This window comes from Stegodyphus dumicola, chromosome 10, assembly GCF_044657685.1.
Source record: "Stegodyphus dumicola isolate Sdum_Otavi_A_Nest chromosome 10, ASM4465768v1".
NCBI classification, from domain to species: domain Eukaryota; kingdom Metazoa; phylum Arthropoda; class Arachnida; order Araneae; family Eresidae; genus Stegodyphus; species Stegodyphus dumicola.
In genome coordinates, this window is record NC_140777.1 from 103719374 (window position 1) to 103747131 (window position 27758).

Consider the following 27758-nt stretch of genomic DNA (forward strand, 5'->3'; position numbering starts at 1 on the left):
AAATGAATAAGTGATATGTTCTAGTGAATAAATTTATGTTAAATATCCGTAAGAAAAGCGCAAAATATGGTACTGTTCTGTTATCGGAACCGGATTGAGATGTCTCCTAAAACCCTATGATTTGCCGAAAAACTTGAAGCATAAAAATAATTTTCAAAATATTTACGATGCGGTTAAGTTGAAGAGAAATGACATAACAGATATTCGTAAAAATGTAACGTAAACAACTTGACAAAGAAATAATAATAAATAAATAAAAACGTTCGATTAGAGAATTAAGATTAAAGCAGAGATAGATATCATTTACAATATCTGAAAATGTATTTGCCTTACTGCTGCCACCACATAAATTCAATTAAATAAGAATCTAATTGGTTAGGGTCGTGCCGCGTTAACGTAACATTTCAATATTTTGCTAAGACAACCAGTTTTGGGATCAATAACAATAAGTTTATGATTGAGGCACAAATGCTCAATTTCAGCCTCTTTTTATTCTTCACTGTTATACTCTCTCTATATTTCTGAGTATGTTATAGTGCCATCATTAACATTTTCTTCAGTAACTTTAAGCAAAGTTTCGGCAGCGCGGTTAGGCATAGTAGCTAAAAAACATTCTTTTGTTTCTAAGCAAATCCTGCTACAAACTAACTAGAGCGGAATGACATGACCAACGTTGCTCTTTCGACGCGAAAACAGACTTTTGTCAGCTTCGATAATATTACTAGTATACGATCTATTTTAACTGGCAGTCTAGAAACTAATGCATGGCCATATACTTTCTTAATATAACTGTTCTAGTCAACAACAGATTCATATCAAGTTAATACTAACAAATTTCAATGGAAATTAATTTTAAACACCATGCATAAAGGAAACGAATTGCCGTTAAGAACTGGTTCTCAATCCTTCAAACGAATTTTGAGAACGCAGTTTTCTTCTTTTTTTCCCTCGGCATATCAAATCTTCATACATCCATGTCGGTACTTCCTTCAAACCAAAGTCGAGCTTCAATTTTTTTTTTGGTGTACTTTCGTTCAGGCTAAATAATTCCCAGTTCCTGAAGAAACTGAATGGAAGATGTTTGATTATTAAAAGTGAGTCCAAAATTTTCGTCCAAGATTTTGCTAATATGGCACAGTAATTTTAAAAACACGATGAGCCGTTGTATCTTTAGAATTTGCATTTTTGTTGCCAATTTTTAAAAGGCATTCTTTTACATTTGAGAAAAAAGTAAACATTGTATTGATTTTAAAAGGAAACATTAGTAACTTCATATCAACCAATCTCTTAGTGAGTTTAGCAAAACGCCGACTCCGTTCCTGATACTAAAACAGTATCCAAAATATTTTAGAAAATTCTTATAATAAATGCGTTCTACTTTATCATTGCTTTTTCATAAAAATATAATACAATTATCTTCCAATGATACATATTTTAAGCAAACCATCTGACGTTAAATTCCCAAACTTTAAATTTTAAGAATAATTATTGCTTTGTATGTTTATAACGTAAAAATTCTCTAGGCTGAACAACAATATTTTATACTTTATGAAATTTTTCGTTTGAAAACGTGCTTTAATAATTAATTACATTGGTATCCAAAAGCAAGCATGATTGATGCTTATGTGAATATTTAAGAAATCTAAGTCAGAATGGGGGAAAACATGATAAGCGAGTGTAATACGGTTATTCCATAAGAAAACAATGCAAAAGAAGGATATTAATCACTTTTATTATCCAAAGAAACAGTTTGAACGAAAACAGCGCAAACTATCACTTTGTATTTCAGTGAAAAAAAATTACAATAAAAATTATTTTTTAGTTTACTAAGGTGTGTGGTGGTCTCTGATAGCCACGTATGCTGCACACGGATTGCCCACATGTCCTATTAGAGTGTGGATGAGTTGTGGCTTCAAACAATCCCAAGAAGAGCTCTTTTCTGTTGTGGAGTTCGGTGGGTGCGGAAGGGTTGAAATTTGTCTCCCGAGCATATCTTACTCGTGATCAATAGGACAAAGATCAGGAGAGCGAGTTGGCCACTGCATACGCTGGATATTTTCGCTTTCAAGGAAGTTGTCTACGAGGATCTCACGGTGACAAGGTACGTTATTATCCATGCATATGAATCCAGGATCAACAGCGCCTTGAAACAGAAGAACATAAGGCTTAAGAACTTAGTCTTTGTGCATTTTATCAGTAATACACCCCATTTCAAAGACATACAGGTCTGTGTGGCCATCCAATATTACGCCTGCCCACACTATGGCTCCTTTTTGAAGGAAACTGATAGCTTCCTTCAAAAGGAAAGGAAGGAAAACTGATAGTTTCCTTTTCTTCTTGAAGGAAAAGAAAGGAACTACTTTGGAACATAAAACTTTGAAGGAAACTAAGATCGTTTCCATGATGTTCCTTGGGTGAAAACGAGTTCCACGTTCTCTACATATCATTATCCGATGAGAATCAGTAATCAGTGTGAACCAGAACTCGCCAATCAAAATCGGGCCATTCTTGCAAACTCCAGTGCTGATATTTCAAACTTCAGTTTAGACGAGCGTGTTTATGCTCAGGCGTGAGACGAATGCAAACGACTGGTCGTCTGGCGTACAGAGAGAGAGAGAGAGAAAACGGAGGACGTCGGCACTATCCCCTTATCAAACGGTTAATTAGCATAGCACCACGTCCACCACTATCTATAGTACCCCTTCAAAATACATAATGCCACCTGAAAGGTATTCAGCGTGCACGTCAAGACGTACAAAATAACATGTTATAGAGTTACAGATTAATATTCAAGGTACATTACTGATGCAAATATGACAGATGCAGAACTGATAAAAGGCTGATATAATACTGGTACTGATATTAATACTGATTAATACTGCTACAGTACTGATTCATTGATATAACACTGATTATTAATACTGATGAAATGGGAATGATTTTGCACAAGTCGGTAAATAAATCCACGAAATAATACGTTACAAAGAATAAAAAAATTGCGAATTAAAATATCACAGATCAATGTTCTACTGTTACATTACTTGCACATTACTGATGAAATATAACTGATACACTACTGATACAAGGCTGATATAATACTGATACAATACTTCACTGATATAAGACTGTTTTTATTGCTCATGCAATATATGCATGAGCAATATGCATATACAATACTTTACTGGTATTAATACCCATACAATACTTTACTGATATTAATACTCCTACAATACTTTACTGATATTAATATTCATACAATACTTTACTGGTATTAATACTCATACAATACTTTACTGACTAATAGTGATTAATTGTAAATGGGAATGATTTTGTACAAGTCGGTAAATAAAACCACGAAGTAACACGTTACAAATACTCAAGCTAATGCGAATTAACACATCACATATGCATTATCGACACATTACTGTTACATTACCGGTATATTACTACTGATGCAAATATGACTGATACACTATGGAAACAGGACTGATATAATACTGATACTGATACAATACTTACTCATGTACGACTAATAAAAGTACGCATATACAATAGATGCATACTGTTACATTACTGATACAAGTATGCATATACAATAGTTGACTTTTACAATACTTTACTGGTATTAATACTGACATAATACTGATTAATACTGGTACCATACTTTGCTGATGTAATACCATTATATTATTGATACAAATTTGCATATAATCCATACAAAGCATACGTTTATGGCAGCAGGAGAATTTACGCTTTCTGATGCAAGTTCATGCTCAGCGCAGACAGTTTGTCTATTAAATTGACAACCTTTGTAATCAGATATCTCTGCTTTGTGATAAATTTGCAGAAAGCCTGCCTGTTGGTACTTGGCAGCTGAATATGATCAGATGTCAATGGAAAAGTTGTCAATTAATGCTCTGGGGATCCAATATCTCCGCAGCAACAGAACTCAGTATGGCTGAGTCCGCGTTTTGCAAAATATTGCGGAAATGGACCATGGCCAGTGATAAATCGAACGAGCTGAGGGTTGGAAATGATACGGTCAGTGTCCACATACGCTATGTGATACCGCGTTCGTCGACCGGTTGAGCCCTGGTCCCATTCCTCTTGCCATAGTTCAATGGCCTTCAATCTCAGACATTTCTTTAGATAAGAAATAGACCATGGGATATTGACTTGAGTACCTGCATTGCCTGAAGCTGCCTCTTTGGCTAGACTGTCTGCAGTTTCGTTTCCGTAATGCCCAGCATGAGCTTTGATCCACTCAAGTTTAAGCTGATGAGGGAAGTGCACTCTTAGATCATGCTGAATGTTTTGGATGATGGGAGATGGATGGTCAGGATTATCCAAAGCATGCAACGACGATAGACTGTCTGTTTTTATAACTGCTTTTTTAGGTAGCGTAAGGGTTGTGCAATAGCAATCGCTTCACCTTGGAAGGCTGAATTTTGAGAGCGCATTTGACCTTTCCAATGATGTGTAACTATATGATATCGTAAAACAGCAAAAGCACTGCCTGTGGTTTCGTTAATTTTCGAGCCGTTTGTATAAATTTCTATTTGAAAAGGCAGAGCTGTAGTATTTGGCTGGACTTGGATGCGAACACCAATGCCTTTAAATGATGGATGGGTACGAAAATCAGGAGCCGGTATTTCACACTCTTCTGGAAGGAAATATTCATCAGAGAAGAAAGCTGGACGCCGTAACTGTTTGATGAGTTGCCTGATAGCCTCTTCTTCAATTCTAAGTGGAGGGGTAATAATCCCGCTAAAACATTGATTGCATTAAGGCTGTTGTGCGATAAGAAAGAGTTATTTTTAGAGCAAAGGGTCTCTGGATTGCTGACAGATGTCTAATTTTACGGCCCTGCATAGGGATTGCCCACACAGATGCTGATTACGTAATAATCTTTTTGATAACTGTCTTGAATAAAATTTTCTGAATATGTGGGTTAAGACCCCATTTATGCCCCTGTAGCTGCTTCAACCGTCCGGCAATTACCGATGTTCTGGTCTTGAGATCAATTACGTGAGGTATCCAGGTCATCTTTTCATCAAAAATAAGACACGGATACCTCAGTTCTTTCACAATTAGAATCCTTTGTTCATTGAGCATAATACGTGATCTCCGTACCAGTGACCCTCCTTTTTTAGGAATAAGCAGAACTTTAGATTTTTGATCAGCTATAGTTAGCTTTAGTGATATACACAGAGAGTGGAAGAACGTGCATGTATCATTGCAGTTGGATTGCAGTTCTTCACGAGATATTCCTCGCGTTATCAAGGCCACATCATCAGCCTATGCGTAGATGTTTGTATGTGTCAGCTGTTAAAACGTTGTTGAATGTTAAATTCCATAAGTGAGGGCCAGCACAAGAACCCTGTGGACTCTGGTGTACAGATAAGTGATAAATGACGGAGGACGTGGGCACTGTCCCTTTACCTTAATGGCTAATCAGTACAGCACCACGTTCGCCATTATCTAGAGACGCTAATGGGGTTCGCTGCCGTCCAACTGCCCGGGTCCCAGTATTTGTTGATATATGAGAAAAGTACATGGCCATACAGGGGCTTTTGTAACATGCTACTTTTACAAGACGTTACGTTACTAATGATTCAATTATAATACATTTAAAAACTAATTTTGCAGCAGTGCACTATATATTACGATACTGATTTATACAATCCATACATTACCAATTATACAATTTCAATACATTACAATACTAATTATGCAGTACACACATAGACTTTACAGTGTATGTTACAAAAGTGAATAATAGAAACATTACCAATTATACAATTATTATACATTACAATACTAATTATGCAGTACACACATAGAGTTTACAGTGTATGTTACAAAGTTGATGAAATTCTTCACAGACTTCTTTACAATACCTTTGTAGTTCATCGCGAGTTTAACGCTTTACTATGAATGCTACATCATCTGCATACGCATGTATGCTTGCATATTCATGCCAAGATGTCGCTATGATATCACTGAAGGTAACATTCCACAAATGTGGCCCCGCACAGGATTCCTGAAGGCAGCCCATAGTTTGCTGGTTTTCCAATATTCCACTATTATGGACAATGATGAGACTTCTGTCAGAGAGATAGTGTAAAAGCACCTTAAAGATGTTGCTGGGGCAGTTAACTGACCTTAAGGCTTCTTTTAATCCTGGCCACTATAGCATATCAAACGCGCTTTTTAAGTCAGTGCTGACTAGCGCCGTGTGATAGCCATGGTTACGGTTGTCATAGATGGCCTTTTGTATATCATTTAATGCATGTAAAATAGAGTATCCTGTGCGGAATCCATATTGGCGTGGATGCAGATAATTTCCAGAGTGTAGATGATGTCGAAGACGATTCATGATCAATATTTTAAAAAATTTCCCCAGGGATGGTAGCAAGCATAAAGGGCGATAGGACGATGGGTCTTGAGGGTTGCGGTTCCTTTTAAGGAATAATCCAACTTTGAAGGCCTGTGGAAATGTGCCTGTATGTAACAGTTTATTAAATAATTTAACAAAGAATGGCAGGCAAGCGCCCACTGCTATTTTCATTATTGCATAATTGATTCCATCAGGGTTTGGGGCCTTCTTTTTTGGTAATTGTCTTAGGACTTATTTTACCACCATGATGATAAAGTGGACATCGGATGGTGTTGGAGGTGTATTGTTGTTAATTCTTATTTGTGTGTGACTAGCTGTATCATCTTCCAGGGAGTCTTGATATATAACCGAGTTTAAAATACTCTGAAAAGTAGCAGCTGTTTGTTAGTTGGAAAGATCAGAGATGTAATTAGCTGAAATTGAGTAGGTTTAAAGAGTTTTTCTGTAGCTATCCTATGTGGTATGCCATAGACATCAGTAGACTCCGTACAGAATGTTCTCCAAGATTGTAGTCTGGACTGCACAATTAGCTTTTTATAGGCCGCTATTTCTCTTGGAAAAATCACATGTGTATTTGTTTGAATATTGTTCCTTCTTTCTTGCTTGAGACGACGACGAAAAGCTCTGCATTTCTTTTTCTGAATTTGCAGCTCCTGCATCCACCAACTGATGTTTTGTATTTTCTTAGCAGTGCGTGTCGGCAACTGTTCATCACTGACATTCTTTAAAATTTTCATTAAGTCATTTGTTAAGGTCTTCCATTTTTGCCGAATCATGTGCTTGAAGATTCAAGTAAGGCAATTTTCTCCTTAATGGTCCTTGTAAATGCACGTATTTTATTGTTTGGCAGGTTATAGCGGCGAACGATCATGGTTCTAGTTTGACTACTGATGTCAACGACGGAACATCCTGTAAAAATTTTGCCTCAAACCTCGACCGTGAGCGCTGAAACGATTTCTCTGGCGCAACTATCCCTCTGACTTTGCGCAGTTATTGCCAAATATTGGCCTCGATGAGTATTATTTTTCTCTTAGATGATCTTGTACTGTTCGTCCAGCAACATCTCCCTTACTCTAAAAGTGCTTGAGATCACACATTTAAGGACTTTCAGAATTTGAGACACTTCGGTTTGAGGTCGTCCATATTCCAAAATTACAATCATTTTTCCTTTAAAAATCATGTCATGTTGGCGTCTTTGTGCCATTCATCGGTTTTTTTGACCTTTTAACTCTGTCCTCAACACAACAGTTGCACATAACCTGCCTGATCTCCGTATAGCAAGTGAAGAGATTTTATACTCTTTCTGATGTTCGCACATGTTTTTGCTGATGCCGATGTCGACTGAAATGTTTTGCATATGCACACTGTTTCACCTTCAAACAATAAATCTCCACAAGTGATTTGGAAGCGTTTAATTAATATTTGCTCACGATGTTCTACCTTTTACGAATTATGCTTAACTTTTGGACACCAGTGTAACTATCATGCCAAAAAAATGAAGCAAATTTTGTCTCAAATAATGCTTTATTTTTTGAAAATTTTTTTTTTTTTTTGAATTTTTAGTCTTCTGAAAGAAAAGCATGTCTTTGTACACCTATATTCCAAAAGGAAACTCCATCGCAATAAGTTATCTTCCACTTGCTTGTGGGATGCTTTCATCGAAGACTTCAGAAGGAGCTCTTTCATATTCAAATTGTGTGTAAAGATTATGACAATTCATATTAAATTATTCCTATTTATATTATTCCTATTAAAAGCAAGGACAACCACAAGAAGCCAAACAGTTCTGCAGTTAGGAACAGGATCTGGTACGAATAATCAGTGTTCCTTAGTTTTAACCACTTTTAAAATGAGAACACAAATGAATTTCAGAAAAGTATGAAAGACAGATGAAATTGTTTTTCATTCCTCGATAGTAATATCGATTTCATGCAATAGTGAAAGCGGAACTTTTGATATTCATGTATGAGAACATGTATTAGTTTATGCACATTAGTCGAATGATTTATTTGAATCTTTGAGAATCGAGTAAAGGGACTTAAAAGCTACAAGGATAGTAAATTCTTGGCAACTTTCTCGAGATAAGGATCTGAGGTTCATCAAATGATGTCTACTTAGAAATCAGTAAGTTTTAGTTATAAGGATTCAACTATTTTTAGAACAAACTATAAAAGAGTTACTGCAATGCTTAAAAATGAGAATAGTTACTGCAGTTAATATAGATATTGAAAGTATACCAGATTTTTGCTATAAATATAAGTCTTAAAAATTGAGAAATAAATTCTTAAGACTTATATTTATAGCAAAAATCTGGTATACTTTCTCCAACCCTTTAAGGGGCGCAATGTTATGATTTTTTAAAACTTATGAAAAAGTAAGCATAATGACATACAATGGTCCTATAGACAACATAAATGAGTTTAAAAAATTTTTTTCGTCCCCCTTTATGGGAAGGGGACCGGTTTCGCCTTGAAACCAGCGCCCCTCTAGAGCATTTAAGACTAAACATTTGCTTATTTATCTTTATTTTGCTGAAAAGTATCTAAACGTAACCCAAATTGCAGATTATACTAGTAAATTACTGAACAACTAATGAAGTAAGTAATATTTGCATAAACACGCATTTTTAATTATAAATAAAAAATTTAAAACACGAAACAAAAAAGTATGAGACAAAAAGTTACTAATAATGCACTAAATTTCTTACATAAAACTATGAAATATTTTAAAAAATTATGTTAAAAACTAAGAAAATTATATGTAAAAATAAAATAAATTAAGATGCATACAATTATTTTACTATGAACTAGAAGCATGAGAAAAACGACCGCTAAGAGAAGCATAATAAAAACGCAACTGTGAGTGTTTTTCAGTGTGCTCCGTGTCTCTGTAAAAAAATAAGAAATGTTTTCCCTCTCTCAAAAGCTCCATAAATCCTCATCTTTGAAGGCACTCAAGATATAGTGCAACTGTTTACAGCAGTCATCCGAAAGCAATAAACACAACTGCAAAAAATCTCGCGACTGCGTCATCTGATCCTTTCTTCGATGTCTCAGAGGGGCGGTTATGAAATGAATGAAACAATAAAAACATTCAAAATTAAAAGGGTTCCATTACTTTTTTTGTGAACTAAGGACATTTCATTACTCATTGATGCCTGCTTATAAAACATATTGTGGAAAAATTAAAAATTTGTGGGTCTTTTGTTTTTAAAATGGGTCAAAAAGAGTAGTGTGGAAAAGAAGCTATTTTTGAATGATTCGCATCAATTAATGGATGCCCAGAAGGAATTGGTGCTGCCATCTGATATCAGCTTTAAGTAGTAATTTAATTTTAGCAGCGGTTTTGAGGAAAAAAAAACCAAATTTTCTAAATTAAAAAAAATGTTAAAAATGCGGTTTCAAGGCGAAACCACCGCCCCTGAAAGGGTTAACAAACTTCCATCTTTAAAGTCAAGGATAAGGCTTCACACGGGGGTCGGCGACGTGGGACCTGAAGCACCAAAAATTCCGAAAGTAATTTTAAAGTGCCCGCGATTCAAATATCTAAATTTTAAATTTTAGATATTTGGACAATAAACATTCTTAATTATAATGAATAATTTTAGTAAAAGCTCTTATTTCGTGTTCGACATTTTAACAATTATGCAATTAAACTTTTAAAGAAAACTCAGTATTATATGACATCTTGATAACCTACTTATGTAAGATGGTAAAACAATTTAAAATATTCAACTGTTGTAAACATTTGATTCTGTATCCGTTTAGTGAATTATTTTATGTCCCTGTTATTCTTGGTATACTCAGTCAAACCAAGGCAGGCTATGCTTTAGATCCGCAACATGTTCGTATATAAACCTATCATTTCATGAATATGTATTTCAAGTTTTAAACTCAGGACGCATTTGTCTTCAAAGTAAAAGATAACGAAAGATGCGGACAACAAAACATTTGCAATGGTTGATACTGTGAAAATAATTTCATTTCAGCTTATTGTTGTATTTCAAAAATCATTCCAGTGGTACAACAAATGTTATGGTGAAATCGTCATGGCAAACCAAATGGCACCAATATGTTATGGTGAAATAAAATGGCGCCAAAATTGTTTCCTAAAGGTCGGGTACCTAAAGGTTTCCTACTCTGTTGACATAACACTTAAGATTTTTTTTTTTTAACAGTAATATACTAACATCCATAAGCCCTGTACATTTGAGTTGTGTTTTCGGATTAACCCTGAAATCAATTTGAGAATGAGACGGGTGAAAATCATTGAGCACACACACAAAAAGAAATAAATAAACATTGACTGATCTAGAAAAGTGAGCCTATTTATTAAAATTTTTAAGAGTTACTTAGTCCAGTAATTTGTAAGCAATTAATATTCAATCAGTACTGTTAACATATTGATTTTTACACAGTGCAGAATTAACTTAGTAAGCAAATCATATTCAAGCTGAACTGTAAAATATTGCTTTCTACAAAATGCATACCTCTACAGAGTAATATTACTTCTATCTTAGACTCAATAATATCACACTATTATTGCTATTACATTCAGATAAATATGATTAGATAAAACTTTGGATAAATTAACAACACCCTCCCCGGGGAGAAAAAAAAGAATAATTAACAAGTTATACATTCCAAAAAAAAAAAAAAACATTTCACACAGAGAAATCAATACTAATGTAATTCTGGTTATTGCACATAGTAACTTTCTATTTTCAAAAGAATGATTTAACCGGGTAATATGTTAATTAAAATCAGCTATTACATCCTACAAGCAATTTAACTCAGAATAATCAATACCAATGTAATTCAGGTTATTGCACATAGTAACTTTCTATTTTCAAAACAATGATTTAACTGGGTAATATGTTAATTAAAATCAGCTATTACATCCTACAAGCAATTTAACTCAGAATAATCAATACCAATGTAATTCAGGTTATTGCACATAGTAACTTTCTATTTTCAAAAGAATGATTTAACCGGGTAATATGTTAATTAAATCAGGCTATTACATCCTACAAGCAATTTAATCCCTAAGAGGAGCAAAGAAGCTCAACTAATGACACCTTTACCAATCAATCTTCACCAAGAAAGAAATTCACAAGTTCAATTAAATAATTTAATGAAGAATAAATTTCCTTAACCAATCTGACTAATTTACATTCACAGTTTCAATTAACTAATTTAAATAATGATATATTTCCTTGGCCAATCTAATAATTTACTTTATGGACAACAAAATGATTTCATTAGAATTAGGTTAGTTTACTCAACTACAAAATTTTTAATTCAACTAATTAAGTTATTTCAATCACTATTAACTATTTTAGTAGTTAGAATTACTTATTAGAAATGTCTAGTAAACTTTACTATAAGAATTGCCTATTATAAATTTTTTTCTTTTTTTTTTTTTTAATATCCGACCAACAAATAAAAGAAAACAAATAAAAGGAACTTATCTTATGAAATACAAGCTGCAGATGAACAGGAGGAGGAGAAATGCCCTCATATTTAAAAATTATCAAGATGCCAAGGAGGACGGCTGCTTAGCGTAGTAGAAACAGAGAAGAGTTCAGGGGTGGATAGTTTTCCAAAAAGTCCGGCTATTTCCATTGATTTAAGAAGCACTACGGAGGTTCTCATTGATGTCCAATCCAATATTGAAGTTAGCATTTTTGTCGTGGGACACCGAAGCTAGCGATGCAGAAGACTCTTGATGGCGGCAATTAATTCTTAAAGATTTGGATTATCGATGTAGATGATACTCTATTCATGGAGGAGAGACTGAAATTTCTTCTTAACGGCACTAGAACTAGGCATCACTCTTCTTTGCATTTTCCTATTTTAATTATCTTTGAGTAACTTACATATTAAGGCACGGCAATGAGGAGCCTATAATTTAGTCGAGGTCATAATTCGTGCAACTAAGTCCCTCGTTCAAAACTCCAGGGCAAGAGGCCCGTAGATCCAAAGGCGGAAAAATGCATTTTCCGAGATGAAATTCTGCTGCCAACGAGACAGCTTCAGATGGTAAGTAGAAAGTGCAAAAAAGTGTAAAAAGTCAGCTCGTCCCCTAAAACAACCCGTTAAAAGGGAGAGCGCCGGACTACCAAGTTGGCGCAACCCATTTTTCGCCGAAAGTTGAAATAGTTGCAACCACAGCATACCCTCATGTTATCAAGCTCGCCAAAACCACTATTTTGAAACCTCAACGGAAAATTTATGTCGCCAAACCCTCGCCAAATAACCACCACCTGCGACCGGGGGAGCTTAGGAATTTCAACAACCCTGCAAGGGTCCCAACGAAAGAACGCTGAGAACTCGCAAGACTTTTCAACCGGAAAGAAGGCATTTCATCCCCCTTTAACTAAATCACAAGCGAAACGAAGAAAATCTACTAATTAAAGCTCATAACTGAAATGCAATTAAAGTTAGAAAAATGAAAGTTATGCCAAATTAAAGAGCTAATTTTTCTGCAACTGATGATATTAAATACTAAGAAATCAAATTAATTTTTGACATGAAAAACTGAGTTTATTACGCAGGAAAAATACTTATCCATTGTTTGCGTGTACAAGAATGAAGACGCAGTTCGCGTAAACTCGGAAAGCCAAAATATATTACACTAGAATTAATAGGCCCAAAAAGAATATAACCAAACTTGTGTAGCTCAAATTTTGAATAATTACAAATTAAAATTTTGATTTTTATGAATCACTTAATTAAATTAAATTCGCTACACAACATCCCTCCGATGATCGTGAAAAAAATGTTTTTGGCGAAGCCAAAAAATTTTAGGATCCACAGACAATGGAAAAGTTTTACATAAGTTACTAAATACGAAGAGGAAAAAAAAATACATAATGGTACCACATGTTAATCACAAAGAAGGACACGTATACCTATTTATAATTAATCCTACCATAAATCATGGTTAGCAAATATAAATCCTACCAAAACAATGGTTAGCAAATCCAAATCCTACCATAATTGTATGGTTAGCAAATCCAAATCCTACCATAATTGTATGGTTAGCAAATCCAAATCCTACCATAATTGTATGGTTAGCAAATCCATTAGTGAACCGAGTAAGAGGGTCAAGAAATGTCCCTGGCACACAACAAGCATACATCAAACAAAATAAAAATGTTGTCAAACAACATGTGACACACCCTAAAATAAAATGTGAAAAGTAAAATGTAAAATCACGAAACCCCCCCCAAAGGCAAATCAAGTGAAAAGAGTGTAAAAACAAAATATATGTAAATAAACAAACACCACTGAGTATATGAGTGTTTAAAGCAAAACAATTCAAGAGCTACTGGCGCTTGACACAAAATGTAAACAAACTAGTTCTTGCAATCACCCATTGAAGTGACAATATCAACTCAAAAGTACGCTTAAGGAAAAAGTGTACCGTATAAATCCTAAGTTTCCCTAACACACAGAATTTCACTTCCTTAAGAACTGACACCCCACCAACACGAGAGGGCAAATGAGTAAACACCGCGACTGTACAGCGCCGACTAAACTACTAATAAATTCTTGGCATAAGAAAACTAAAAACGAGTTGCACTAAGAAGAACAGAAGGCAATCACCACGAAGTGTTGGCTGGAAAACTATCTAGTCAAAAAGTCTAACCGAAACAAATCCCGACTACCATGGCTAAGGGATTTCAAGAGAGAGAGAGAAAAAAAAATTTTGAACTTAAGAAAAAGGAGAAAAGCGGGGACCAGCCCAGCAAAACCTCCAAAAAAAAAACAAACCTGGGCTATTGAGACTAGAAAGTTCCCAGCCAAGACAACTTGATCACGACCTCACATGCCAAACATGTAAAATCCAAATGCAACACTCGACCAATGATAAGCCAAGAAGACTACACAACTATAGAAATTGATTATAAAATTTAACTACAAGAATACAATTACCAGAAACAAATAATAATTTAACCAAAATTGTATACAAAACACACTATTTCTCAAAATATTTCATTTCACTTTTTCGACACAAAACCATGTGTATCTCTAGGCCTTAGATGGTAAGGTGAATCGTGTGATGAGTTCTCTACATTATCTGTCAAAATTGAGTCATCCTTTTGAAGTGTGGGAAAAATAATTCTCTCTGGTACCTTCGTGAGTCTGTCCACGTGTATCGTCTGAATCCGATCAGGATTTGTAATTGAAGAAATTTTATAGTTAACTTTAGTCAGTTTCTCAATAACCCTGAAAGGTCCCTGATTCAATTTAGAGAGTTTTCTAGCCATACCTGGCTGAACTACTGGAGTGTATAAATACACCAAATCTCCCACTTTTATAATTGTGCACCTGTTTATCATGAGAATTCTTTCCACGTAAATTTTCTTGCTTCTCAGCAGCCTCTGTTAAATTCTGATTGACTAATTTAAAAGCCTTTTGTAATCTCAAAACCAAATCTTTAGAATAATTGTTTGTGTCATCATAAGTTCTAAAATTGGTTTGCAATAATAAATTAATTGGTAAGCACAAATCCCTGCCATATAAAATAAAAGCTGGACATTCCTGAAGTGCACTATGACGACCAGTTCTGTGTGCCAATAAGGCAAAAGGCAGATGTCTATCCCAATCCTCCTGAGTTTGAGAAACTAAGTGGCTAAGTGAATTAATTAAAGTGGCATTTAATCTTTCTACTACACCATCAGACTGCGGATGATAACTCGTAGTAGTATGTTTAGTAATCCCCAATTTCTTATAAACTTCCATTATAGCTTGAGAAATAAAATTAGTACCTTTATCTGTAACAATGTGCTGAGGTATACCATGAGTTGAAATAAATTGTTCTAATTTCTCAATTATGGATATGGATGTAGTGTCCTGCAAAGGATAAGCTTCAGGCCATCGCGAAAAATAGTCAGTTACGACCAAAATATATCTGTTGCCTGCCGTAGTAACTGGAAGGGGACACACTATATCCATCGCAATTCGCTCAATGGGACGGGTAGCCATAGGCATTCTCATAAGGGGAGCCTTATGAGCAGGTCTATGACCCCTCCTCTGGATACAGGAGTGACAGGACTTAATGTAATTGTGCACCTGTTTATGCATACCCTTCCAGAAAAAAGACTTTTGAACTCTATGAAGTGTCCTGTGATAGCCTGAGTGTGCAGCAGTAAGAGAATCATGATGCTCCTGCAAAATTCTTAATACTAGTGTTTTAGGAACAACTAGTCTATCTTGTTTCTGCCAACGTGACTTGGGTTTCTTGTATTTGCAATACAAAACATCTTCCTTTACAAAAAATATCTGAGAATTAGGTGTAGGAGACTTATTATTCTTAAGATCAGTTACAATCTGTTGGCAAGAAGGATCAGAAGCTTGTTCTTTTTTGAATAAATCCAACAATTCAGGAGTAATGGAAGTTTGAATTAACTGTGTAACATTTACTGCTCTAGATAAATAGTCTGCTGTTAAATTTAATCTACCTGGTTTGTGAACAATCTTATAATCAAACTGGGATAAACCCATAATCCAACGTGCAATTCGAGAAGTGGGATCTTTAAGTTTTAAAACATGAGATAATGAAGCTTGATCAGAATATACAGTAAATGGTTTACCAAGAAGATATTGTCTAAAATGTGCTGTGGCCCAAACAACTGCCAAAATTTCCCTCTCTACAGTACTATAACGTGTTTCAGGACCTTTTAATTTTCTACTAGCATAACAAATTGGATGTTGGAAACTGTTAGAATCTTCTTGACACAAGACAGCACCCAATGCATAATTAGAAGCATCTGTACACAAGGAAAAAGGTTTAAGAAAATTAGGTAAAGCCAAAATGGGTTCATTCAGAAGTTCAGCTTTTAGAATATCAAAAGCATGCTGAGCTTCATGTGACCAATAAAATGGAACTTTATCTTTAGTGAGCTGAGTTAAAGGAAGTGCCTTTTGGGCAAAATTTGGAATGAACCTTCTGTAAAAGCCAATAAGGCCTAAAAATCGCCTAACTTCTTTCCTATTTTTAGGTGCAATAAAACTCTGAATGGTCTTTTAATTTTTATCATCAGGCTGTATAATACCCTTGGTAACTTTATATCCCAAATACGTAATTTGTTCTTTCAGAAAATGACATTTAGAAGGTTTAAGTTTTAAATTATGCTGTTTTAGTCTATCAAAAACTAACTTCAATTTTTCCAAATGTTCATCAAAAGTTTTAGAAGCAATGACAATATCATCAATGTAAATCCCTATTTTTAATGGTGAAAGATTGGCCAAAACTATAGACATCAACCTTTGAAAGGAACTAGGAGCATTTCGCATGCCAAAAGGTGTTCGTAACCACTCATAGTGCCCAGAAGGAGTCGAGAAACCACTTTTGAAGGTGTCATCAGGATGAATTTTCATCTGGAAAAACCCTGAAGTTAAATCAAGTGTGGAAAAATAATTCGAATCTCCTAACTGTTCTATCAATTCAATCATGGAAGGCAGAGGAAAACTGTCTTCTATCGTTTTCTCATTCAACTTGCGGAAGTCAGTGACTAAACGGTAGGTGTTATCCGCTTTCTTAACAAATAAAACAGGAGCACTGTAAGGGCTGTCACTTTCTTGAATGATGTTGGCTTCAAGCAGCTCTGCTACCTGTCTATCTAATTCATCCCTGAGATGGTAAGGTACTTTGTAAGGCTTTTGCCTAACCGGAATATTATCACGCAAGTTGATGTTGTGTAAGATGGTGTCACACCCTGTTAACTCAGTGACTGAGGCAGCAAAGATGTTACTATACTGATTGAGAAGGTGTGATAAATGTTGTTGTTGCTGCTCAGGTAAATGTGTAAGATCAAATTCACCACCCCAAGACTCGAAATCCTCCCCTGTTTCTATGGTGGTGTTGTTTACAAGTTCAGAGTTATGTGTGATGACATTCACAGGTTGGGCACTGGCCAATTTCATTCCTTTATTGAGATGTAGTGTATTCGGTGAAAAATTTGCAATTTTGACATAAAATTCGTTAGATGAAGAAGTCTGATTAACTGACCTGGCTATGGAAAATTGACTTTGAGCATGTTCTATTAAAGGTTCAATTAAGACAGTATCAGTAGTGAAATTTACAGAACGAGCAGTGAGCTTAATGATATTTTCAGAAAAAGGTGGTAATTTATGTTTGGTTACAGAGTAACAAAATGACTGAGAAACTGAAGTTGAGAAAATCTTATTACTCATAGCACTAGGCTGACTTAGATTCCATTTAAGAATTACATTTGATCCTAAGAGTTGAGAAGTGGAGAAATCCAAATGCATATTGTGGTCTGCAAGAAATTTAGTTCCTAATAAAGCACCATACTGAGATGAAAGAAGTGTGTCAGTAATTAAAAATTCTGTTTCAAAATATTGTTGTTGAAATTCTATTGTTAAATTCATTGTTTTATTTATTTTTACTTTTTCTGCAGCAATACCCTTTAAATATATGTTACATGAATCCAATGAGATTTTATTTCCAAAACATTGAATGTATTTAGCTCCTATGATGTTTACAGTTGCCCCCGAGTCCAATAAAAACTTTACTTTATTCCCCAAAATAGATCCCTCAACAATAGGCAAAGACGCCTCACTAGTGGATACTGTAAAAACCGATGGCACCTCCAAAAGGGTTTTAGGAGACGAAACGGAGACTGGTTTCTCCCCACCCTGAATTAGTTTAAATTAAAACTTGGTGCTTGGGGATTCAAAGCATTTGTAGCCACACTTGTGGTATTTGGAGCACCCGAAACAGCTGGTGTGGTGTTATTAGAATGTCTCCTGGCTGTTTGGTTATTTCGAAATCTCTGTTGACCCTGTCTAGAATGCTGATTAGGCACAATATTCGCATAGCAGTCCCTGCTAACATGCCCTATTCTGTTGCATCTGTAACAACGAGGCTGTATGGGTCTTGAACGAGTACCTTGTGATATTAAACTCTGCACCTGTGTTTGGAGAGAGCCCATCATTTTTGTAAGCTGAGCTATATTTTCCTGCTGCATCTTAATAGCTGTAGTGAGCTCTGAGTTGGTTACTGATGGCGGTGTAACTGCCTTCTCGACTGCTGGCTTAGCAGCATTCACTGCTCTAACCTCAGCTGTTGCAAAATCACTACTAGCATGGCTCTTAGCCCACATGTCTTCCTCAATAATTGCATGCTGTTTGGCAGATGCAAAAGTTTTGTGATTCTGTGGCAGCAACAAGCGTCGCAAATGCAACTGCAATCCTTCGATAAACACTGACAGAAGTAAATCCTGTCTCTGTGCTTCTGCTGCAGGATCACTGCTTCTTTCCACTGGTACAGTTTTGTACGAAAGAGCCTCTATGCGTGCTGCAAATTGTCGCACTGACTCGTGTGGTTTCTGAAAAGCCTGAATAAGAGCACGGATGTTAGAGTGCAAATTGTGCACTGAACTGAACCTCTCTTTCAACGCTTTCACAACATAGTCAAGACTGGCTTCTTTCTTTAACCTAGGATTATTCCTAATTAATTCTGCCGCCTCACCTGCCACCTTGACTCTGATCACTGTTAACTTATCTTCATCTGACCAACCCACATGAGTGGCAATGAGATCAATCCTATCTAAGAAGTCATTCAGACTAATTCCCTTGTCTGCACCTGAGAACAGAGGAACAGAATCCAGAGGATCAGAACCAAAAACTGATAGAGCCATTACTTCTTGACTCTCCTCCCAGTCTATTGCACTATTACTAGCCGCTCTGGCTGCTCGTTTTGACACTTTCTTTGGCATTTTAAACTGCGATCAGCAATTTCCAGCACATAAAGTAGGGATGTATCCCAATGTGTGATTTACACGCGTGCCTTTTAACCTTATGTTGCAAACATACAGTTGCAAAAGTGTGAAACAGTAATCCTCAAAATCAATATGTAAACATGCAATACAAAATTTTGCAAAAACAAAATACTTAACTAAACAGGTACTGCGTGAAAATGTTTGTGTTGGATACAATAGTTTTAAAGTCCAAATGTGTATCAGTAGTACATATCTGGTATGCAACCTCAAACAATAAGTATAAAATAAGCACAGTAATACGACCACTGTTTAGGCCTGTCACTGTAACTAACTAACGAGTAGGGTTTCAGTAAAAAGCCTAGACATGTGGAAGAAAACTTTCACATGAATATGCAATAGTGCACATGACAATCACCAGTCTCAAGTCAAAATTAAGTTCCACTATAAGCGCAAGCCAAAAGCGATGCAAAAATAAACAGCACAACAAAAATTGTTGAGTGCTAAAAATTTGGTTCGAAAGTTCACGGCACCAATAATGTTATGGTGAAATCGTCATGGCAAACCAAATGGCACCAATATGTTATGGTGAAATAAAATGGCGCCAAAATTGTTTCCTAAAGGTCGGGTACCTAAAGGTTTCCTACTCTGTTGACATAACACTTAAGATTTTTTTTTTTTTAACAGTAATATACTAACATCCATAAGCCCTGTACATTTGCGTTGTGTTTTCGGATTAACCCTGAAATCAATTTGAGAATGAGACGGGTGAAAATCATTGAGCACTCACACAAAAAGAAATAAATAAACATTGACTGATCTAGAAAAGTGAGCCTATTTATTAAAATTTTTAAGAGTTACTTAGTCCAGTAATTTGTAAGCAATTAATATTCAATCAGTACTGTTAACATATTGATTTTTACACAGTGCAGAATTAACTTAGTAAGCAAATCATATTCAAGCTGAACTGTAAAATATTGCTTTCTACAAAATGCATACCTCTACAGAGTAATATTACTTCTATCTTAGACTCAATAATATCACACTATTATTGCTATTACATTCAGATAAATATGATTAGATAAAACTTTGGATAAATTAACAATACCCTCCCCGGGGAGAAAACAAAGAATAATTAACAAGTTATACATTCCAAAAAAAAAAAAAAAAAAACACATTTCACACAGAGTAATCAATACCAATGTAATTCTGGTTATTGCACATAGTAACTTTCTATTTTCAAAAGAATGATTTAACCGGGTAATATGTTAATTAAAATCAGCTATTACATCCTACAAGCAATTTAACTCAGAATAATCAATACCAATGTAATTCAGGTTATTGCACATAGTAACTTTCTATTTTCAAAACAATGATTTAACTGGGTAATATGTTAATTAAAATCAGCTATTACATCCTACAAGCAATTTAACTCAGAATAATCAATACCAATGTAATTTAGGTTATTGCACATAGTAACTTTCTATTTTCAAAAGAATGATTTAACCGGGTAATATGTTAATTAAATCAGGCTATTACATCCTACAAGCAATTTAATCCCTAAGAGGAGCAAAGAAGCTCAACTAATGACACCTTTACCAATCAATCTTCACCAAGAAAGAAATTCACAAGTTCAATTAAATAATTTAATGAAGAATAAATTTCCTTAACCAATCTGACTAATTTACATTCACAGTTTCAATTAACTAATTTAAATAATGATATATTTCCTTGGCCAATCTAATAATTTACTTTATGGACAACAAAATGATTTCATTAGAATTAGGTTAGTTTACTCAACTACAAAATTTTTAATTCAACTAATTAAGTTATTTCAATCACTATTAACTATTTTAGTAGTTAGAATTACTTATTAGAAATGTCTAGTAAACTTTACTATAAGAATTGCCTATTATAAATTTTTTTCTTTTTTTTTTTTTTAATATCCGACCAACAAATAAAAGAAAACAAATAAAAGGAACTTATCTTATGAAATACAAGCTGCAGATGAACAGGAGGAGGAGAAATGCCCTCATATTTAAAAATTATCAAGATGCCAAGGAGGACGGCTGCTTAGCGTAGTAGAAACAGAGAAGAGTTCAGGGGTGGATAGTTTTCCAAAAAGTCCGGCTATTTCCATTGATTTAAGAAGCACTACGGAGGTTCTCATTGATGTCCAATCCAATATTGAAGTTAGCATTTTTGTCGTGGGACACCGAAGCTAGCGATGCAGAAGACTCTTGATGGCGGCAATTAATTCTTAAAGATTTGGATTATCGATGTAGATGATACTCTATTCATGGAGGAGAGACTGAAATTTCTTCTTAACGGCACTAGAACTAGGCATCACTCTTCTTTGCATTTTCCTATTTTAATTATCTTTGAGTAACTTACATATTAAGGCACGGCAATGAGGAGCCTATAATTTAGTCGAGGTCATAATTCGTGCAACTAAGTCCCTCGTTCAAAACTCCAGGGCAAGAGGCCCGTAGATCCAAAGGCGGAAAAATGCATTTTCCGAGATGAAATTCTGCTGCCAACGAGACAGCTTCAGATGGTAAGTAGAAAGTGCAAAAAAGTGTAAAAAGTCAGCTCGTCCCCTAAAACAACCCGTTAAAAGGGAGAGCGCCGGACTACCAAGTTGGCGCAACCCATTTTTCGCCGAAAGTTGAAATAGTTGCAACCACAGCATACCCTCATGTTATCAAGCTCGCCAAAACCACTATTTTGAAACCTCAACGGAAAATTTATGTCGCCAAACCCTCGCCAAATAACCACCACCTGCGACCGGGGGAGCTTAGGAATTTCAACAACCCTGCAAGGGTCCCAACGAAAGAACGCTGAGAACTCGCAAGACTTTTCAACCGGAAAGAAGGCATTTCATCCCCCTTTAACTAAATCACAAGCGAAACGAAGAAAATCTACTAATTAAAGCTCATAACTGAAATGCAATTAAAGTTAGAAAAATGAAAGTTATGCCAAATTAAAGAGCTAATTTTTCTGCAACTGATGATATTAAATACTAAGAAATCAAATTAATTTTTGACATGAAAAACTGAGTTTATTACGCAGGAAAAATACTTATCCATTGTTTGCGTGTACAAGAATGAAGACGCAGTTCGCGTAAACTCGGAAAGCCAAAATATATTACACTAGAATTAATAGGCCCAAAAAGAATATAACCAAACTTGTGTAGCTCAAATTTTGAATAATTACAAATTAAAATTTTGATTTTTATGAATTACTTAATTAAATTAAATTCGCTACACAACACAAACAATTTCAGATTTTCTTGCTAGGCTAGCAGAATTTATGAACAATTAACTATAGAAATATGTTTTCAGAAATGCTTTAGAAATAACGAAACAAATTGTTCGAAACGTACAGCTTTTACAGTCATATAAACTAATTCTAATTTGATATAATGGCATATTTGTTTTCCTTTTTATTATTACTATTATATACACTCTTTTGCAAAAAAAAAAAATCAAAGTACTATGAAGGAACTGGTTGTTTTTGATGAAATTGAATATGCTTATAGCTCATACACAGATAATAAGATGATTAAGGGGGCACAGTACCTTTGCGTTAACCGAAATAACGTTAAACACGACTAAACGATACCTTCTGATACACAAATAATATCATAATAATTTCTATTTTTTGCTTATAGATGTGAAACACACACCTTTTTCAACATTGTGTTCAAAAATAAAAACTTTCACTTCAATAATAATTTTCAAATTGTTGATTTAAAATACTCATGATTAACAGATAAATAAAAATCAATAAGTACGGCGCGCATCATAAAATTTAAAAAAAAGTATGCAGAAAACAATTTTTGGTCAAAATCTTTTTAGAATATATCTAACTTTAATTTAAAACCAGAATATATTAAAAAACTACTTAAATTTATAAAATGGTAAAACAATTTAAAACAATTAAAATTATCAAAATATTTCGATACTTTTTAATCAAAAATTTAAAATTTTTTATCAAAATATGATATTTTTTGGTTTTAACATGTAGATAATATAAAGATACACATATGATTCAATTTTCATGTATTTATCATATATAGTATGAAAGCAATTATGCGCGCAATCTTAAAATTTAACATTTTGAGAAAACTCAATTCAAAGTTTTAATATTAATTTTTCCTTATTTATATTTTAGTAACATTAATCAAAATGCTCCAGGTGCATAAGCAACTCCTTCTTTTAGCTTATTCATTTCATCTTGTTTCTTTTTCTTCCTTCGCTTAACTATACGAGCCTCTAAACTGTTAATCAGCGCTCGTTGCTTAGCAAATTTTAAGGGAAGTTCATCTACCTTTTTAGCAAATGTTTTGCTTTCAGCACCAGATGTCAATTGTAATTCCCTCATCAAAGATAAAATTGCACATTTTCCATCATTGAAGCTTGCTACAGCTAAATTTACTACAATTTCCACAATGGTTTTTGTAGAATTTGTTGTTTTGGGGCAAAATGTCCAAATCAATGAATTTAACGATTCATTCGCATTTTGCGTTCGCCCGTCAATACACCTTTTTAACAAGTCTGGGTGAAAGAAATCTTTAAAAATAGGCTTTATGACATCCATAACAGCCACAGGTACAGATTTTTTTATGTTTAAAATTTTTCAGTGCACCAGTAAAAAAAGCTTTTTTAACACCAAGAATCTGCTCCATCTGGACAAAAATCGTGAATTGCTTCGTTATCATTCGAGCGTTGGTGCTACTTTGGTAGACGGTTACACGGATTTTGGCGATTTACGTTGGCGCAATTGTTGGCGCGATTTTTACAATCGTCAGCCATCTTGGAAAACGCTGTTTCTACGCATAGTAAAGTATTCGAAACTTTAAAAAAATAAATATCGTTAAAAGTAATGGATTAATTTTTTGTTGAAAATGTTGTTTTTTAAGACGGCAGGCAAGTGTAAATAAATACATTTACTATGAGTATAAAATACTAAAGTAAAGCTATTATTACTTTCATATAGCGAAAAAAAGAATAAAAACACCGCTATAAAAACATTGTGCCAACGTTTATTTAGATTAAAATATTACTGAAATTGAATATCGAATTAAAAACCATCCTACCAACATTTAAAAGAATTAGAATATTATTAAATTCAAATACTTTAAAATACGTTATATAAAATATAATTAACATTAAAACATATGTGACAATAATTATCTCAGCAATTTTTGAAAATAGTGTATTAATTTTTTTAACAAAAATTGAAGTATACAATTATAAAATAAAAGAAAAATATGTACTTACTTTATTTGAGTAATTTAACCTCTTGTTTATTGATAAGTACCACAAATAAATCGAAATCATAATTGAATCGGCTCTTTTAACCATCTTCATCTGTTATCCACATATCTCGCACTTCATTGAAGAAACAATTAGCGAGGTTTCCTCAAAAAATTTAAAATAAATTTCCTCTGACGCTATTAACAATTTATAAATAAATCTTTGATTAGGAAACACAGGTTGGCTAAAATAAGGTCTCAAAGGGCAATTTTTTTATTCCAATACCAATAATTCTTGGTAATTACCAATAACAACATTCATCTTCGAAACGAAGATATTCATTCTATTTGAAATCTGACGAATTCGAAGAGATGAATAATAAAATTTTAAAATGGCGCGGTAATGCACAAATATTCAGTAATCAATCAAGGAGCTGATTACATCACGCATAGAATTAAAATTATTTAAATAATCATTCATAATAAAATCATTTTTAAAACAAATGCAAAATTAAATTGTACTTTAATATTTAACAGCCATAAATAATGTTTAAAACATTAGATTAAATTTACAGATATTAAAACCAATTACTTTTTAAGTAAGGTGACGTCATTGATTACATCATCAACAACATAAAATTATATAAAATATTATAAACAACAAAATTTTTATTTCAAATAAAATTGTAAAATTAAATTGATTTTTAATATTTAGAAGCCATAAATAATATTTAAAACACGGAAGTTATGCATAATAAAACGCATTATTTTTTTAATAAAATGACAACAAAGTATCGGTTACCATAAATAACTTATCCAGCAATGGGTTTACCATAAGTTGTATTACTCGCCAAAAGAAAAATCGCCAAACAATCGCCAAAATCCGTGCAACCGTCTACCAAAGTAGCACCCGAGCGTTTATGATACCATATAGCCCATATTGCTTTCTGCATATCACGATAGTTGTTACAGTGTTTTCGTATGGCATTACCATAATACGTAGTAAGTTGGTCGATCAAGACATCGGTAAGACGACCTTTACCACAAAGAGGTTTTCCGTCACTTAGCTTTTTTCCACGAAATTCACTTTTTAATTTTCTTAAACGTGTACCCATTCCTTTTTGAACATGACCAACACATTCTATTTTAGAAATGGGATCACTATATGTGTTATTATTCGAAAATGCTAAATAAATTTTACAGTCACCATCACCAATATAGTTCACATAACGAACACCATATTTTTCTTCTGATCGAGAAAACATTTCAACCATCCCGCTCACTTCCATCTTGGCAGATGATCCCGAATGATTTTTTGCACACACTTTCGCGCGAAGCCGTTTCCATTCTAAATAGTTTTCTGTTGAACGAAAATCTTTCGTAGTTTTACAACCTTTACAGTGCGCATTAGAAGTATATCTGTCTATAACTTTGCCTGTCTCACTGCCAATTATAGACGTCACACCGAAACGTGACGAATGGCCCCTAGTTTTCCAGGTGCCATCGCCACTAACTGTCAAATCCATGGAACCAGTCAACTGGACCTCTTCATCAGCTGCATTTTTCATACTTTTTTCTGCAACAGTATATGTAGCTGCATGTATATGACTTACAATCTTGTCATAAGATTTTTGTGCGACACGCTATGGTAAGTCCATAAGTCCACAAAAGGTTTTACATTATGCTAGTCTTTTGCCAATGCACCTCATGGCCAGAATAAATCGTTTATTTAAGTCAGAAGCATTCTGTTTTGTTCCAACCATCTTAGAGTTTTTGAAATAGGAAATTATTCCACAAGAACTGCATATAACATTGATTTTTATCGTCAGCACATAATTTATTTCTGAGTTTATATGTATTTTTTTATGGTATACCGAACAGCATAAACATTGTTCTAATGCTGAAAATAACAGTTTTTTATCGATAATAGCATAACCATCAAAATTATCATTCATGTTATCCACAAGTTCAGCTGATGCAGATGAATCGTTACCGATCTTTCTTGCTGATGCAGAAATGTTTAGGTCTATGTCAACATACTCACGCTTTGTATGTTGATTTCCATAATACTGATGCCTCTTCCGTCTTTTTGGTCTTTGACCAGATGCCCTTTCAACATTAACAGCATTCATTTTGCTTTTAAAAAAAGCAGTTTTGTTTTGTGAAAACAGCAATTCAAACTTTCAAAATTGAATGAAAACAATAATGCGTAATTCTAACTCGAGGTAAACAAACAGCTAACGGAAACGAAGATATAAAGATGAGTAGTTACCTTCCTGCTTCTCAAAAGAGGAGGGAAAATAAAAAATTGTGAGGCAGCAATCATAAAGAAAACATTCGAAAGGAAAGAAATATCGCAGCTGCAGAAATGGAACGTAAACAGTCATGTGTGCGTGTCCGCTCCTTTAAATGGCAATGGCTGCCCTTTTATCAGATTGTCTCTTGCATAAGGGTTTGCGTAAATGGTCATAACTAGAGAAATAATAGGAATTTTTCAATGCGGTTTTTTGCATAGTGCTCAGAAATGTTAATAGAATCAGAATAAATAAAAAACAAAAATTGATTTTTTGATTGCTTAAAGGTGCTGTGCCCCTTAAAAAATCAAGATTATAGTACCTGTTCATGGCTCGCAATCACGCATTGAGTGTTGAAATTAGTAGTTGGTCGAACCGCTCCTGGCGGCAATGAATGCTTGAATTCGTCGAGGCTCCTAATGTTATCCTGTGACACATTCTACCAGGCATTCATCAATTTGTACTCCAGATCTGCAATATGTTCTGGTGCCCGAATCTGGCGACCTACCATGTCCCAGACATGCTCGATTGGTTAAAGGTGTGGTGACCTTGCTAGCCAAGGAAGAGTATCAACCGCACGGAGACAGTCCAGAGATATGCGAGCGGTATGTGTACCTTGGTCGTTTGTATGTTCGATCAAGATACTTTTGCATACCAAATTTCGCCACGATCGCAAAAGTCCTTCTTGGTGCTTCGATGTTTTTGCAAAAGAATGATATTTGCAGTAGATGGGCATTGGGATGATGAAGCTTGATAATCTGATCACATCAGAGTCCGTGTGTAGTCGTTGCGAAGTGGAAGGCATCCGAATTAAAGACACAGCAGAATTTCATTTTTAAATACTACACATCTTTATTCACTTAAAATGGCAGATCACTATTGTTTTAGATTCTCCAAAATTACATATCCAATAATGATTTAAATAAGGTTAAATTTAAGCTTCCGACGTCATAACTATTCTAATAAAAGGAAGATGAAGGGACAGAGCAGCGCAAGGTCTTACAGCAGCGATGGCAGGCAGCAGTCTGACAAAAAATGGCCCGAACTCTACAT

General features: G+C 34.5%; 1 protein-coding gene across 1 annotated transcript; it reads right to left on the reverse strand.

Annotated features, from left to right (window-relative positions):
• Positions 1 to 1713: 1713 nt before the first annotated feature.
• Positions 1714 to 26640, reverse strand: LOC146995057 (uncharacterized). The gene is made up of 2 exons (XM_085825348.1): positions 24437 to 26640; positions 1714 to 2143 (listed from the first exon to the last, which is right to left on the reverse strand). The coding sequence occupies exon 1, from the start codon at positions 25977 to 25979 to the stop codon at positions 25224 to 25226; it is 756 nt and encodes a 251-aa protein (XP_085681474.1). The 5' UTR covers positions 25980 to 26640; the 3' UTR covers positions 1714 to 2143; positions 24437 to 25223.
• Between the last annotated feature and the right edge of the window lie 1118 nt (positions 26641 to 27758).